The sequence below is a fragment of the Agelaius tricolor genome, unplaced genomic scaffold (assembly GCF_023055355.1).
Source record: "Agelaius tricolor isolate 1412-34295 unplaced genomic scaffold, bAgeTri1.0.p SCAF_10, whole genome shotgun sequence".
NCBI classification, from domain to species: Eukaryota; Metazoa; Chordata; class Aves; order Passeriformes; family Icteridae; genus Agelaius; species Agelaius tricolor.
In genome coordinates this window covers 10969677-10986916 of record NW_027269270.1, presented here as the reverse complement: position 1 = coordinate 10986916, position 17240 = coordinate 10969677, and the positions used below count along the sequence as shown (strand labels likewise).

Sequence of the window (17240 nt, the reverse complement as noted above, 5' to 3'; positions counted from 1 at the left end):
CTGTTAAGATATGAGACGCTTTTTTTTTGCACTACAAGAGTGGTCAAGCACTGAAACAGATGCCCAGAGACTTGTGAAATATTCATCCTTTCAGATGCATAAAAATTGGCTCTGAGCAACCAGAGACAACTTTAAGTTTGAGCCAAGTTGTCAGTATGGTCCTACTTTGAGTGAAAGATTAGACCAGTGACTTCCCTTTCAAATTGAATTGTTCTGTGGACCCTCATTAAATTGTAATCTAGAAAATATAAGAAGGCTGAAGTGCTCAATACAAATTGTTTTTTTTAACATCATAAATCATTGTGGGGAGTATGGACAGCCATGCAAATTCCTAAAGCTTTCAGTTATGCCTTCTGGTCTTAGTTGAAGTGATATAATGCCTCTTCACCACAGTTTACTTGGGTTTAAATTTCTGAAGATTTTCACATGCCTGTATAATCCAAAGGTCATTTGAAGCAAGATCAGGACTTGAAAAGCATGTAGAAAGGTGTGGGAAGAGGTTGGTGAGAATTCTTCTGAATGCCAGGCAAGGTGCCTGCTGAAAGTAGGAGTGGGAATGCCTGTGCCCACAGTTGGAGCTGGGAGTAGCTTGAGCTTTCCTCATTTGGCTTTCCACCCCCTGCCTCATTATGACAGTGCGTGACTTGGAGTATCCAGAGTTGCTGGGCTCTCTCTCAATAAAAATGCTTGTTCTGTTGGGTGGAGTTTGGTTGCTGTGTAACTAAGCAGTTAATTTAGTATTGAAGTAGTATTCTAAGGTAAAATTCATATTATGAAGTTACTATAATTCATATTAAGGGAGTGAACTTTCACTGCTGCTTACTACAATATTGTAACTAAGATGTCACTTTCATTTTTAAGTATATGCTTATTTCATGGCACAGTAAATTTTTCCTTTTCAATAACTGATTCCAATAAGTGCATTTGACAAATACGGTTCTAGTTAATAATGCAGTCTTTGGTATTAATTATCTACATTTTTGTAGTGCCATTTGAAATGGACTCTCCAAAATTAGCTCATCTTCTGTAAAGTCCATATAGGTGAAAGTACTCAGTTTCAAGTTAAGCAGAAAGGAAATAATCAGTCTTGCATTCCACAATCCTTCCTCAATTTGTTTTTTTTCACTTGGATAGAGGAAGAATAAAAGCAAAGGGCATTTGTTATCTAGCAAAACTCAGAAGCTATTTCACATGAAAGCATAATGAGTGTGACAGGCTACAAATAGCATTGAACATGAATCTTTTACAGAAGAAAGGAGAAATGTCCTTTGGTATATTTACTTCAATCAGTCCTAATAAGGCTTGTTTTATGTGTTTTATGCATCCGCCATCATAATTATAAATCCTTGACATTTTAGCACTAGCATTTATATCTGCCAGGGAAGCTACCCGAAGTCAACCCTCAAGGAATGTCTGTATTGTACTATGGATCTCCATAACAGCTCTCAAATAAGTAAGTGGCTTAAAAAATTACATCTCAGTCATGCTTGAAGGGCTCATCAAACTTTGCCACAAATATCAACGTTAAGTACCCAATCAGCTGCATTGTTTGAAGTACAGTCACGTGTGCCCACGAAGGAATAGGTTGGACAGGAAGAAGAATTATAGAAGGGCTTATCAATCAGGCAATGGTTTTTTTTAATGACCTTTGAAAAACTCCTTTCCCTTCTTTCTGAAGTAGCTGGGTCTTGAGCTAGGCCTGGCAGCTGCTAGGCATGCTGCTTCTCTTCCTATTGAATATTTTTGTATATTTGGGAACTTTTCAGAGCAGAGGCTACCAGTGTTTGTATGTATGTAGTAGGATTCTGTTCTTGGCTGCTTTTGGCCAGTACCAAAAAACTCTGAATAACAAGGATAGGAAAAGTGTCAGGTGGTCTTTGGGAAGACATTTTGGTGTACTTTTTTTTTGGCATGTAGGTAAACAAGATGAGCTAATCACTGTAGCTTTTATGTAATGTATCTGTAATTTGTTTTCATATGTAGGTGTGAAGGAAGGCTTGCCATATGGTGTGTATATTGGTATTTTTCCTTGACAGCCTTTATTTTAAGTTTAAGGAATTCCAAGGCATACTATTATGCAAGAATATAATTTGAAACAGTCATCAGTACATACCACAAGAATACCTTGAAAGAATATTGAAGAAAGGTTGTAGAGCTCCAGGAAAGTTTTAAATTGAAAAATTAAATAATGCTTTCATCCATTTTGAGGTACCCTAATTACCTTAGTTCTGTGTTGCACTGTTACCAGGCTTTCATCTTTTAACCATTTGAACAGGATTCTTTCATAAGTAATACATAAAACCTGATTTTACATTAATTGGTTTGTGGAGTGAGGCAACTTTCACAGTGTCTTTGTGAATACTTTCTTCTTTTTTTGGTTCAACATATGGTACACTTTGCTCTCAGTCTTCTTGTCTCAGTGTAAAGTCTTCTTGTCCCCTCGTGGGCATAAGTTAAAAGTATAGCTCATTGAAGTTCTGATTTTTAAAATTACTTTTAAATGTTATTTTGAACGTTGCTGTGTTCTGGTATCAGTGTGTCACATACAGGGACACTGTGTATCTTTGTATCTCTTTGTTACCTATGCAGAGGTACAAATGCAAGATGAGTCCTAGAGATCCCAAATTGAGACCAGAGAGCAAGGTAATGTGGTTGCTCCTGTGGCAAACATCAGTTTCTGCTGTAGCTTAAGCCATCACTTCTCCTTATGCCATGAAGCTCAATGAAATAGTCACTGAGCTTTTCATTCACTCCTGGCAGCTCTTTGTTAAAATTCAGTGCTTTCTGTGAAAAGTCTTTTGCTAATAAGCCCCAAAAAGGGAGCATGTTTTAGCCACATTATTTTATGAGCAACTGAGAACCATTCTCACTGGAGCACTGGCCATCAGAAACAAAGATATTGTTAAAACAAGTTTTTTTTTCCTATATGGGTATTTGAAATCATGGACAGAGTACCTGAACAGGAAACGAACATGTCTGGAGTAAATCCACAATTTTACTGCTGCTGGTTGTCCCTAAGTGAGAGAAGAATCTAAAGTGAATGTGCAAAAAAGAAATTTGGAGGAAAAACTTCCATCTAACTTGAATGAAAAATTTAATAGAAGTTGAGCATTTAATTGCATTTTGTGTTTTTGAATATGTAATTTCAGCTGTTGAAAATTGTATCTTTTCAATCATGTACCAATGCTAGCCTATGATGGAGAACTTGTCTTAGTGATTTTATCCTGACAGTAATTGAAAGCTGATTAATTTAATTGCAAACAAGCTTGCATTTTGCCATTTCTTCCTTAGTGCTTCATGTAAATGCCTGGTGTTTGGGGTCAGAAGGGAAGTAGTGGTGTCTATTTTCTAATTCAGTACAGAAAAGCTAGTAAAATATACAGGTTTTAATCTTATTAACAATAATCTAGTAATCAAAAGTGTAGTTTGAAGAGAAATAATTATGAAACATTTTATTTAAAATGGTGTGTAGGGCAGTGTAAAGTCAGCTGTTTCTGACTTAACAAACAAGTGCCTTAAATTGCTACTATTTGTTCAAAGGTGAGGATGTTTTTCTTAAGAGTTCTGAAACTCCATAAAGTTATGTTTAATTAAGTTTAATTAGTGAGGACTGAAACAAACTGTTGCAGTACTAATTTGGAAGGAGTTTTAATACCTCTGGTGTGTGTGGTGTCCCTCCCCATGCCCAGGGAGGCATGGCTGCAGTGTGTGCCCTTTGCTGGATCTTAATCCAATGAGTGTGTTGGGGAATGGCGTCACATAATTTGTACATAATCTTGTTTTACTTTTCTGAAGCTTTGCAATTGAAATATCAGTAAAGTATTGGAAGAGCTGTGCCATTGGGCAGCATACAAAGTTAAAATTTCGCTGTATCACTGTGCCTTGTAATAAGGTACCACAAAAAATGATAATAAAGTAGAAGTGTTCATTATTGCTGCCTTGTGTTCTGACTGTCAGTATTGGTAAAGAGAGTTCAGTAACCAAAAATGATGGATAAGTACTAAATTTTGCTAATTTATTGATTTTCTATGTAACTGGTAGGATATTAATAGATATTGCAATAACAATAATAATGGCTGTAGAACCATTTCACCTATACAGAAATACATATATATCTTTCACAATAAATATTCATGTTCCTTAAATAACATTTAAAAAAGAGATGCCTGACTACAGCAAGTGTACAAAATTGTACAAATCGCTCAATTTACAAATGTCTATAGTAATATTTTGATGTGTTAAGAAAATCCCAATCAGCTGACCTTCTGAATTCTCAATATTTGAAAATATTGAACTGGTAAAGAATAAACTAGTGTTGCCAGCAGTGGTGTGTGTTATTGATATGTTTGTGGGAATTTCTTAATCCATCCTGAAATTATTTTCAATCAGAAGATTTTGGCAGTCTGTTCCAATTAAAGAATTTTCTGTACTGGAAATTAGAAGTCAATTATGAAAATTATTTTTGAGTTGTTAATTTACATAACCTTAATTGTATTAATTCCCTTTGAAAGGCTAAAGCAGATAGTTATAATACTTTGATTGATTAGCAGTGTATTTGTGTTAGAATTGCTACTGGTAAGATGCTGCTGCAACTGTGGTTCTGAGGAGTTCTCTCCCAGATAAACATTTTAGAAAACAAAGTTTATTTCACTGGAGAGGAAAGTCATCACATCTTTGCTACCTGCACAGGCAGTACTGTAGCATCTCCTTTTCACACTCTATAAAAAATGGGAATTTAGATTGTTTAACTTAATTACTGGTGTGGTCCATTCTGTAAAGAAATAGGTTTTCATTGGTTTTTTCTTTATTTAATCTGTCAAAATAGTGCCTGGGTGTAGACTAAGGAACTGTGGGTTTTTCTCAGAAGTCACAGAATGTCAGCAGTAAGAGGTTTCCTGTTTTCAGGCAGGTGTTGGGCCTATGTGGTCTGGCTCAGGTGGAATCTCCTTCCAGCTGTTTGCCAGGCTCTATTGCAGGTGTTGGCTTGCAGCTGTGCCCTGTCTGCTCGGGCTCAGAGTCTGGAAATAGAGTGCTGGTGTGGGTACAATTGGGAAGGGGTGTAGTGTTGTCATCTCTTCTCATGCCTCTGCTGCAGGAGTTGGGAGGAGAGGAGCCAGCATATCTCCATGTGCTGAACCTTCTTGTCTGGTGAACAAGAGTGGCAGAGTGGCAGGTCCATCTAGGGGCAGAGCTGACAGAAGCATCGAGTCACATGTTCGTGGGCTTTACCCACACTCAGGCACTGTGATTTCCTCAGTACAGAAAAGCCAGTAAAATATACGGGTCCCTCAGGTTGAGGGCCCCTCAACCTGCCTGCACCCAGCTCATTCCTGAGCAGGTGCTGAGGAAGGTGTTTGACTGGTGACCTCAGCTCTTGGGCAGTGTCACCCAGTGCTAGGGCAGGTGCTTTAGGGACCCTCAGTGACATGAGGATATTGTCATTGCAATCAAAACTTTGACCTGAGTCCTCTGTAGGTGGGGTGGGCACTGCTGATGCCCTTGGCCTTGTGCAGGGCCTTTGAATGCAGGACTCCCTCAGCCTGCGGACAGCGCCCAGCCACCCCCTGCACTGAGGGGCCCTTCCAAAGGAGCTCTGGGGACGTGGTCACCCACCCTGGGGAAGTGACAGGGGACTGTGGTGAGGAGCAGGAGCAGCCTTGCTGGGAGTGCAGGGAAGTGGCTGTGCTGTGGCAATGATGCAGTTTGCCTCTCAGGGCTGGCAGGTGGGTGAGGTGTCTGCCATATCTGACAGTGTCAGGAGTCTGTGACCTGACTTGCCTGTTAAAATAATTTTATATTATTATTTCTGCACAAGATTCATTTGAACTTTTGAGGACTGAGGAAAGGTGTGGTGCTTAGAAACCACAGTATGCAATAGTATGTGGCTGCTGCCCTGGTCTCTGCCTGTGACCAGTGGGAAATACTTGCAGAAAGCATATAGAAATAGAGTGATTATACCATCAGTTTGTCCTGGCTTGCCCTTCTGGTTTATACCACTACATGTTTTGGAGGCTTCTAAGATTGAGGTAGTGCTTGTACCTATCTGTTTAACTGTTCTTCCTGGTTTTCCATGACTTCATCTAATTTTTTTTTACCAATTCCTATGTTTCACCTCTGCAATATCCTGGGGCAGTAAGCGTAGAATATTCCAAAGTAATATAGCAGCTAATATGATTTCTGTGGTGTGAAACCAAGGGGAAACTCAGCTTTTGGTCTAGTTGAGGAACTCAGTTGTTCCCATCAAATCACAACCAAGTTCCATTTAGTCCATTCTACATTGTAGATGCTCAAATGAACTTTGTATCCTGCTATTGCCTCAAGTGCTTTCAGTGCCACAGTCCTACACAATCTCCAATTTCCTCTTCATTAGTAACAGCCTCTTGCAGAAATTAAATATCCACAGCAAAAGTGAGACTGAGAAATCAACCCTTTTGGTGTACAGTGTTGCTGGAACTTACTGAATCAGAATGAGCTGCCATAATAGCAGGAACATGAATAGTCATTTCAGCAACAAATGAAAGATAGAATAAGATGGGGGTTTTGATTTGCTTCTTCTTGGTACTGGAGAAAATTGCTGTGATCTGTTCATATCTGGATCCCAGTCAGCTGTTTTGGCTATATGTAATTTTGGGTCATAACTAATGCAGTGTGAACACTTGGGTACTTTACATGTTATACAGGAATCAACTACAAAGAGTGTTGTCTTTGTTACTGGAGTGAATCTTCTATATGCTTGGGACAAGTAAAAAGCAAATTGTCTGTTGTAAAAACTTTGTACGGCCATGGAAAGGAAACATGCTCCACATGGAAAAAGATAGCAAGTTTTCTACCGAATTATTTAAGGGGTTTTGTGTGTCTCTGAAATGTGTCTTGGTAAATATGAGCTGACGCATTTCTAGCAACCAAATTATAAATGAGTGGAAGACCTGAAAATGTCAGTTTCTTCCTTTTAGAAGCACTTGAGGATTTTTCTTTCCTTTTCCTTCATACATTCGTTTCTTCCCTTGGGCAAATGAGTTTGTTTAAGTATACTGTTTTTCATAGGATATAATTGTTGACACTTCCTGGAAGTGTCAGAGGAGATTTGATGTACTAATATATTCATAGGAGGGAGCATATGTATACCTTAAAATAACACAGAGAGAGATAAAAAGTAGTAAATCAATCCTTTAAACTTGTTTCTGTGTGTATCTTGATGTTGCCTAACCAGTTGTGTGTGTTGTGGTATTTTTCATGATTAGCTGGGAAAACAATAGGATAATCTGAAGGAGTGCAGAAAAAGTAAAATAAATGAGCACCTTAGGCAAAGTGTTTGCCATTTAAATGGCAGAACTGTGTCACGTCAGGTGGTGGGGTAGGGAAAACTGCTACTCTTACCTCCTCTGTTTTTTGGAGAGGACTCTGGAGTGCAAAGCATCCCAGAGTTGAGAACATCATATCTTCTATTTAGTTTTAATTGTATTTTGGTTTGTTTTCCCAGAGCTGTAACATGCTTAACTGTTTTCCTGGAACTTTAATACAATTCACACCTAGCTACATGTGTGTGAGTCAATTCTTGGTGAGGCTGCATAATCACAGTCTGATCACTTTATATTAGTAGAGACCAAAAGGATAATCGTTGTTCAAGACTAGGTTAACAGAGGCAAAAAATAATTATTGTTGTATTTTTATCATTTTCATGGCCACACTGGTGTGACCTTGGACAGCAGACTTTGGAGCCTTCCCATGTGCCTGGAGCGGTGTAGGAGCCAGTGACTGAGTGACAGTTCTCAGAAACTTTTACCTGGTCCAGGCTTGCAGGGCAGGATGGGAGGAAGGGGCAGATACGTGGTGGGTAGAGAAGTGCTGGGTGTATGTGTGTGAGTGTGCTATGCTGGACCATGAAACTCATCCTTAGAGAAACACAGGTTGGACAGCTAGGGAGACCTCATGCTGTGTCAGTGTGCTGGATGGATCTTGTCCTTGGAATGCAGTTATTTTATTCTTACAAATAAAACGTGCATCTGCTCGCTCAGAGCAACTTCTGTGGTTGTGTTACCTTTGTGCAGCATGTCAGTCAGTAGCACTAAAATTTTTTAGACTTAATAACAGCCTCTACCCCCAGGAATTAAATGCTGTTCTGTGTTTTTAAACATGTTCATCTCTAAGTGTTTTGAAATAATGTAAAATGTACACTAATGGTAGCATGCTAACTCTGAGAAACGTGTGTCAGCACAGGGCAGTGCTGAAGCATATACTTAAGTCATATTGAAGTCAATGTATCCAAACACAAATGCCTGTGCTTTCTGGAATCTGTGTGTTTGTTGTTAGTTGTTCTGAAATAAGATCATTAACTTTGTACTTTAAAGAAGTATAAGCTTTTGGGTTTTTTTAAAAGACTGAAGTTTGGAAATACTTTATATAAACTACATTATCTTTTGTTTTGATAGCTGATTGCCATTTATGATGAACAAGAAGCTCCCCGTAAGATTGATGGCACCAATGGGAATTTGACAGACAGAAACAGCCCAGACTCCTTTGAGACAGAGGTAGCAACTCAGCTGGCTGCCTTTCAGCCCATTGGTGAGATTGAAGTGACTCCTTCTGCCCTAAAACTGGGTATGTATATCTTGTATAGTTTTGTTCTTTCATTTTTCTTTGTCTGTATATCTGTAATCTGTTTTTATATATTTTAAGATTTTTTTTTAGCATCCCATTGTTTGCCTTGCAGTTCAATGAGGGGCATTGAGGGGAAGCCATATGGGGAGTGTCTGAGGTCACTTGGTCTGTTCAGCCTGGGAAATGGGAGACTGAGAGAGACCTCATTGTGCTCTAAAGCTTTCTTGTGAGGGGACATGGACAGCCAGGCACTGATCTCTCTGGTGATTAGTGACAGGACCCAAGAAAATGACATGAAGCTGAGTCAGGAGAGGTTTAACTTGGATATTAGAAAAAGATTCTTCACCCAGAGGGTGGTTGGGAATTTGAACATGTTCCCCAGCACCAAACCTGAGTTCAAGAAGCATTTGGACAACTCTCCTTAGCGTACTCTTGGGGGTGTCCTGTGCTGGGCCAGGAGTTGCTGACAATCTATCATAGTACTCTGAAAGAGTACAAGATGAAACCTTTGATAAGTATTTTCAAATACCACAGCCACTGGAAAAAACCCCAGGGGTTTTTTTGAGGAACCTGAGTTCAATGAGTGTAAAACTGCTATATGCAAGTACTTTGACCAGTTAGCTGAGCTAGTGCCCTGTTTCGGGTGTGGGAGGTGGGAAGAGGGATATGCTGGTTGCAAACACTTCAGCTCTTTGCCTTTGAAGAAGTTGCACAGCCGGGCCCACTTGCCTTTCTGACTTTCAAGTGAGCAGAGTGTGATTAGGAAAGGCTGATGCTTAATTCCCTCTTACATCAGAGGGTACTGCATGAACTGCTGCAACTCTGGTGCCCTGTGTTGTTCAAGTGTGCCTGGATGGCCAGGAGTTGAGACTGGTTTCCAGTTGCAAACAACTGGAGTCTTGTATGTTCCACACAAAGCAGTTTGAAAAACTTTCTTGGATTGAGAGTAGGCTGAGCTGTCACCTAAGTACTTTCAAAATAGAAGCTTTCAAAACTAGAATGAAGGTGAAAGCTGTGACTGTCTGCCTGTAAAGCAAATGAATGTTGCTCAGGAGAGCCTGCTCTGCATCCCACCAGTGTCCATTGGCCAGCTCAGCCCGTGTTCCTGAGCGCTGCTGGCAGTCTCCAAGTGCTGTGCAATAAAATCCGAGTGTAAGCAGCTGGGGAAATGGCAGAAGTTCTATCTCTGCTGTGCTACTCTCACGGAGTAGTCTGATTACTACTTGAGAAATGGAATGTTCACTTGTCTATTTTAATTACATTTTTAAAGGAAAAAGCTAATTAAAAAAATTTCAACTCAAGTTCACTGGATGAAGCTGTATAACTTAACTTCTAACAGAAGTCTGTGCTCATTTTTGTGCCTACTGTAGAAAATTCTAAAATTCAAGCTGCATGAGAATTTTTAGAGTAAAATTTGTGTTAGTGGATTGCATCTGTTTTTTTCCATATTCTAAAACAGAAAAATATTTTTCCATATTTAATGACACACAAGAATTTCTCATAACTCATATCTTGAGACAAGACTTATTATTCTTGTAACTTGCATGTATTTGTCTGTGTTTGGTAAGCATGAGATATGGAATAGCTTGTAGCTTAAGGTTCAGTGGTTAAAAGTTTTTCCACTTAATTTTTTGCATATTTTTAAATTGTGCTGTTACCACATTTTAGCATGTTTCAGAAAGTAGAGATTGTTTTCCAAGTACCTCTGAGCACTACTTAAAAAAAAAGTGTTTAATCTTGCATACTGTTGTTACAGAAGTTGAGGTTTGGAGAGAGGAGTTCTTCAGCTTCACACAATTTCATGTAAAGAAGTTAAGTGCTCAAGCTCTTGAGCTCTTCAGTAAGCTACCACATAGTTAATTTCCTAGTGGTTATGAAATCCTACTGAAGAGCATAAAGGAGATGTAATATAATGTGGAAAGAGCAGTCAGTTCTGTTTTTGTTTTCAGTGCAATGCTAATATATATTTGAATTTGAAATTATGCTTGGTTCTTAAAATAAGAGATCATAAATGTAGTGGGTTTGTCTCCTCAGTTCTGTTTCAGAATTGGTTTATTTTACAGGGTAAGTGAAAGATTTTCTACCTGTTAGTCCTGTAACTTAGTTTGTACCCTGAAATGTAGTTGTTTTTTCTTCTGGATTTTACTTCATGGTTTACAATTCTTTGGACATAATTTTTGCCTTTGTCTTTTGTGTGCAAGTGCCTGGTCCTTAAATTATGTGACTATTTCCATTAGAGGCAAATTGAAAAGTAAATGAAGAAATAGAAGGACAATTTGGTTGCATCAATATCATTGATGCATGAACCACAGTAGTCTGGCTTCCTGTCTGATTATTGAATTGACTCCCACTTGCTAGCAGAAATAAATAATATTAATTTATAAAGCTATTCTTATTTTGAGAGCAAGGATGTGATTGAATATATATGTAGGAAAGAAGTGTTGCTTTCCATGGTTGAGCTGTGCTTCAAGAACTGTCATGCACTTACCTTTCTGAGTATTTTTCCAGAATGCTTTTAGGAGGGAAATGCATCATTATGTGAATTCTCAGATTGTGGAACAATTTTGCCTGTCAATTTCTGTTGGATATTTTATATTTTATGAAATCAAATCCATGTTTTTATGTAGAAACAATACCTGGCTAATGATCTGCTTGTGTAATACTTAGTGCTTGGTGCTTAATAAGCACGTGAAACTAAACACTGCTATTGTCAGACGTGAGACAATTGCCACTGGATTAGAGCAGACACATGAGATAGTGCCTTAAAACATTTCTGTCTTTTATAAATTGTATATGTGACCTAGTTAGGTTAACTGTGTATTATACCAAATCTTAAAAACCCTTCTTGTTTAGATAGAGATGGCAATAATTTTAATTTTTGGTGTTTTTATTGTATGGTTACTTCTTAGAGGGTGTTTTTCTGTTTGTTATTCTAGAAGAGTGATCAGCTTGACTGTTTGAAATCATAGATTTTCGATTATGTAGTTGTTGGTTAACCTTTATTTTTCCTTTTATCATCTGTAACTCTGAAAGTAAGCCAGAATAAAAACAGTCTTATATTTGACTCAAAAGCTAAAAAAACCCTTCTATTTTACATTGCTTTAATATATTGGCAAAAATTTAGAGCAAAAAAGTAAGTTTCATTTACTTGATATCAAATTACTTTCTTAGTATGTATTTCCTTAAAACAGTTCAGGAAATTATTCAGCTATTTGTTTTCTTTTCCCTGAAATAAACACTGCTCTACTTTTAAAGCTAGCTTTGTTCCCAAACAAGTGTAATTGTGGGTTCTTATATTTAATTTAAGAAAAATGCAGGAAGACTTCAAGTGTTCATGGACATGGCATCTTCTGCGTCCATAACACGAGGTGAGGTGCAAACAGATTTAAGTGCCTCCCTCCCTGCCACACATCACTGGATTATCAGGTGCTGTTGCTGGAAGTGTCTTTTAATAGTGAAAAAGCGAAAATCCCAATTTGACAGAATCTGCACTCGGGTAAAGAAAACATTTCATGCTACAATACAAATGGTATAAAGCACCTGCTAATATATATGACAAAATTTAGAGAAGCACACAACTGTTTAATGTGTTCAGGCAGCTGTTTGAAACAGGGAAGAAATTGATCTACTGATTTTGTTATTTCTGTAGATATGAGAGCATTGAGACAGTTGCTACGATGGCAGCAGAGCTTGTCTTATATTATTGTTTCTTGGGAGCAGAATTTGCCAGAGTACAATAATAATGTGGCCATGACAACAGTTTTCAGAGAATGATACAGACAACTAAATGCTGAAATAGCTGAAGTACATTTGAAAAATGTATTGGAGATAAACTTCAACATCTCTAACCCCAAATACCATTGCAAATTCTTCACTGTCTTTTTTTGGTACCATGTTTCTGAATCATAAAACTGTGTATAGATAAAACCCTGCAATGAGCAGTGAAATCACAGTGTGTTGAATACTTTGTAGCTGCATTACTTCAGCCCATGGTGAGTCTAAGGTGACACACATCCCAGGGAAAGAGATTATGGCCCTTATTAACTGTCTTTTAATTTTCCGTGCACCTGTAAGTGTGCCAGTAATGCTTCTGTTTCCCTTTTGCCCCTTGTAGTTTACTGTTGTTTTCTAGTGGTTTTCTCCACATGGTGGGTCATGGAACAGGAAGGGGGGACTTATTTTCATTATGTCAATTTGTTTTTTCCTTTTCAGTCCATATGGGCAGGAAGGAGAGAGCACTAATTTATTTATCGAGGATCCATTTTATGGACAAGTCACTCTGAGCTGGAAATGCCCTCATGACTGGCTCAGTGTTTTGTTTGCTTCATTTGGTAAATGATGGTTGACTACACACAAAATTAGTTGTTGCTTTTGTCTTGCTCATCTCCTTGGTGTTAAGTAGTCAGGATTTTGTCCGGAAGAAGACATGCAGCATTCAAAGATGCTTGTTGATTTTGAAAACTAAGGTATGGAAAAAGTAAAGGTAAAGTAGGCATCTCCATGATTTTCTTTTTTTTGGTCTGTTGCTTTATTTATTCTTTTTCCCTTTATTTGGGAATTGGTTTGAAGAATCTGAAGCTGTTTTCTGAGTACTGTCTGGAAGCAGAGACACTTAAATTACTTTGTTGGCTATTACAATAAAATTATGCTCTTAATCGATTGATACCTTTATTAGTGTAAACTAGTAACTTCATTTAAAGTTGAGACTAGATAAAGAAATAATTCCTTATAACAGTTATTGATAGCAGATTAAAAAATACTCTTGTAAACTACAGGAGTTAACTTCTCCCTTTGCAAGCTTTCACAGTTGAATAGGGCAGTGTCTTGATTTTGCCATTGAAAGGTCTAACTTCAGTATTTCAAAATTTGCATGACTTTGTTTTATAGTAAATCCCTGAGATCTTCTCCTTTTATAGGTACATGACTGCACATCTGATCAGTGTTCTAGGCAAGTGGAAGACTTAAGTGAAAATAATGGTTGGAATGACTGATTACAGTCTCTCTCCTAAAATAAGCTTACAAATGCTAATGGTAGTTGGAGTTAAAGCTACATGCAGGCACTTGTGCTTTTGGGCAGTCAGTTCATTTGGTTCTGGACAGTTAATGTAGTATCTTCTCAGTGAATATTTTTTCCCCCTGAAGACAGATTTCTGGGAATGTTTCAACCCACAGAAGGGCTAGTTAGTGTGGGATAATAGGAGTAGTAGCCTAGAAGGTTTTCATTGTCTATTTTTGATGCAGTTGGTGGTGTTCTGGCTAGGTCTTTCTGACACTTGGGAAAGGTTATTTTGTACTCTTATGGAATTGCCTTGAAGGTACTTCAGACAGAATATACTCAACTAGCTTAATGTATTCCTGTGATTTTGGGGTTTTTCTAGTTTAAATTGTGCTTCATGGAATTGCTTAGAACACTTTGATTTGCCCTATGTGTTTGGGTTGCTAAGTCAGTCAGCAGAGGTGCTTTCATTGGCAGTGTCTTAGTTTGAAGTCTAAGGGAGTTGAAGGGAAGGTTTCTTCCCCGAGTTTTTGGAAATTTCTGCCCTGATAGCCTGTCAGGGATTAAATTGTTACCTCCAGGGTATGGATGTTGACAATTTCTGTGTAACTTCAGAGCTCGGAAGGAATTTCTTTTCTTTCTCATCCTCTTTGAAGTGGAAGCATTGTAACTAGGCTTGGGGGCATTTTAAACAACAGTTATTTGATTAGTCCTCTTTCAAGTTGGAGTTGAGATACTACAGATATGCAGACTGTGTTTTTAAATACAGAGAAAACCACATTATTATGTATTTTTAAAATTTGTGAAAACATACAATGTGAAATTTTTAATCTGATAAACCAAATGTTGTTAATGCCTTATATATAGCATACAAGAGTAAGTTGGAAAGACCCTTTTTCTTGCATGAAAGCCATCCTTTTCTTCTTAATCTTGCAAGGTCAGTTAATTGGCTGAGCATTCTGATGTTTGTCAGTACATGGAGTGTACTGTACTCAAGTCTCAATTCTCTCCTGTAAGATCTCCTGGAAAAACTGACATTTTGAAATTGGTACATTTCAAAAGAAATGCATTATGGAAGAACATGCTGTTTTCTGTGGATTGAGGGAATACTGCTGATTTCCTTAAGGAAATATGGCTGTGTTTTCTTTCAGTGCACTGGATGGCTCCTCTCCTGGTAATGATACCAAGTATTGTTCTCTGCTGTTAGCCATAGGCGTTGTGAGGATGACGCTGTACTTGATAGATTCTTCTCCTCTGTGGCATCCAGTGTAATCTGCTTTAAAAGAATTGTGATGATCAATTCAAGTCTACTTGCATTTCTAAAACAAATTGTTTCTGTTCTCAGGCAAGCTAAAGGTTTGAAGATAACTTTTCATTTCAGTCAGAGAGAAAGTCTGGTATATTTTGACCTCATGACTTAAGCTTAGTCTTATTTAGTTGTCCTTGATTCATGGAAATGAGTTTTGCTTTATCTTTGTATTGCAGCAGAATAATGCATTAATGGTTTCTGTAAAGATGTATATAAAATTTCCATGTGTTTTTCTGTCTTTGAGCTGCCTGTTTACAAAACAAGCCAGTCTTTCCTTCCTTCCTTCCTGTACCCAGGAATTTAGTGCTGGGGTAGGTAATAAATTTATGTGCATAGTTTGTTACTAAAGTATCTCTTCTCTTTTTAATAGCCCTTCTGTCTCTGATTTCCCAAAAGATTGCTCCTCATCAATTATTCTGCCTGTCTCTATTCCCTTTGGACTTTGTTTAATATGCCTTACTATGGAGTAAGAGGGGTATCTCCATGAAAATATGTTAACTAGAGAGAAAAATATTTTTCCATCACATGTTGGACACTTTTGTGCAGTAGCTCTCTAGCTGGGATGTTGATTTTCGACCTTTTATTGCCTTGGGGAAGGTTTTGGGGAAGATAATGAATGGGACTTAAAATGATGGAATAAATTCCATTATAAAAGTCAACGGTGCTTTTTGACAAACTCTTTGTGATGTCAGTGCTTTTACTCAGATTTTGTCAGTTTTTTGGGATTTTGTGATGTTGCTGGTTTTGTTGGTGTTTTTGTAATATGATGCATAGCTGGTTTTAGAGGTAGTATCTTTTAAAAAGAAAAAGACTAACCCATTTAGCTAAGTATTTGCAGCTGAGGGTTTTCAAAGGCTGTAGTGTGATATCATACTTTAAAACTGTAGTTCAGTCTTTGTCAGTACTCTTTAGTGCTGAGCAAGACAGAGGAGAGTATGTCTATAATTCTGTACAGTACTTGTGGTATATTAGCTCTGAGGCAATGGCAAAATGTGTATTTCAGGTAGAAAATGAGCCTGCTACGCCTGGCTGATGGATAGTTTTAAATTGTTCAAGTTAAAACAATTGAGACTCCAGCTAAAGGCCTGAAGGTATTAGATCAATAAAAAGTTATTATTCAATTTCCTCACCATGTAAAAACTTGAGTATCAAACACAACTATTGTTCAACAAATTGCAAAGCAAAACAACCCTACGCTGATTTTCTTATGAAGCAGTCAACTAAACTATAAAACTTGATTTTAAACATGAAAGATTGATGAGTTATAATAGGATTAGAGAAATTCACAGGACATGGCTCATCAGTGTCTTGAAATGTGGTCGTCTAGATGCCACATAGATTTGGAAACACTTCAAAGGTGGTTTTTTGCAGCCTGGTAGGATACAACACTCTTAGGCTTTGTCCCTGAGTCTTTGCTACCACTGTTAGATTCAGGATACTGGGTGAGGTAGACCCAATACAGCTCCTCTTAGGTTCTTATTCCATGCAACCTCACAGAAAGTTTCAGGTTCAGGAGGTTTCACTATTTTATCTTTGAAAATTGTCAGGAACAAGATTGAAATTTAAGACTAAAACTAATTTACCATGACCAGAATAGAAAATAGTATCTGCAAGAGTAAGACATCTCTTTTTATGAAAACGTCAAAACAGAAAAGGTTCTTAATTTAAATTAGATATGTAAAACACTGGTCATATTTAATTATGAAGAAATGTGTACTAATGCTGTAATTTGTGATCATCCTTTAAAATACAGTTAAAATACTCAAAAAATTTGCTTTGCAACTCTACTGCTTGCGATAAAATGCTGCCAAAGTGATATTCAAGCTGTACAGTTGAGCTGCCAAAGTTTTAAAGAAAATTAAATCATTGAACCATGGAAAAGTGACTGCATAAGCACCTGTAACTGATGTTAGCTGAAGTGCTAAACCAGCTTTTGGCAGCGTGGCCTCTTTTGCAGGTGCACAGAATATTTTCTTTGTGTCAGTTTATTCAACTAGTACAGTTCATTAAGTATTTCATTTGAAGTTGAGAAATGGGCTGGGAATTGAAATAGAAGAAATACTTATTTTCACCTTTCATTCTGTGAATAAAAATAAGGTGTGAGAGTCTAAGATCTATTAGTTTTAAAGTCTTATAGGATATAAGATAATTTATTTAAATTCAGTAACTACAGGTAATATGCTGCTTAAAACCCCAATGTCTTTATTAAGATGAATACTTCTTGCTGTGTTCAGCAAATTGGATGATTAAGACAACTTGTGTTTTAAGCATATCTGGAGTTCAGTTTCTTTTGACATCTGAATGCCATTGAAAGGATATTTAAAAATAACCAACCAA

At 37.6% G+C, this 17240-nt stretch overlaps 1 protein-coding gene across 3 annotated transcripts in view; it reads left to right on the top strand.

Moving 5' to 3' along the window:
- Positions 1 to 17240, top strand: part of PARD3B (par-3 family cell polarity regulator beta) — a 392403-nt gene that overhangs the window by 106927 nt on the left and 268236 nt on the right. For all 3 annotated transcript variants that reach the window (XM_071434745.1, XM_071434744.1, XM_071434743.1), the window contains exon 3: positions 8430 to 8598. In XM_071434745.1, the coding sequence (XP_071290846.1) occupies positions 8430 to 8598 (169 nt within the window). The remainder of the gene's footprint in view (positions 1 to 8429; positions 8599 to 17240) is intronic.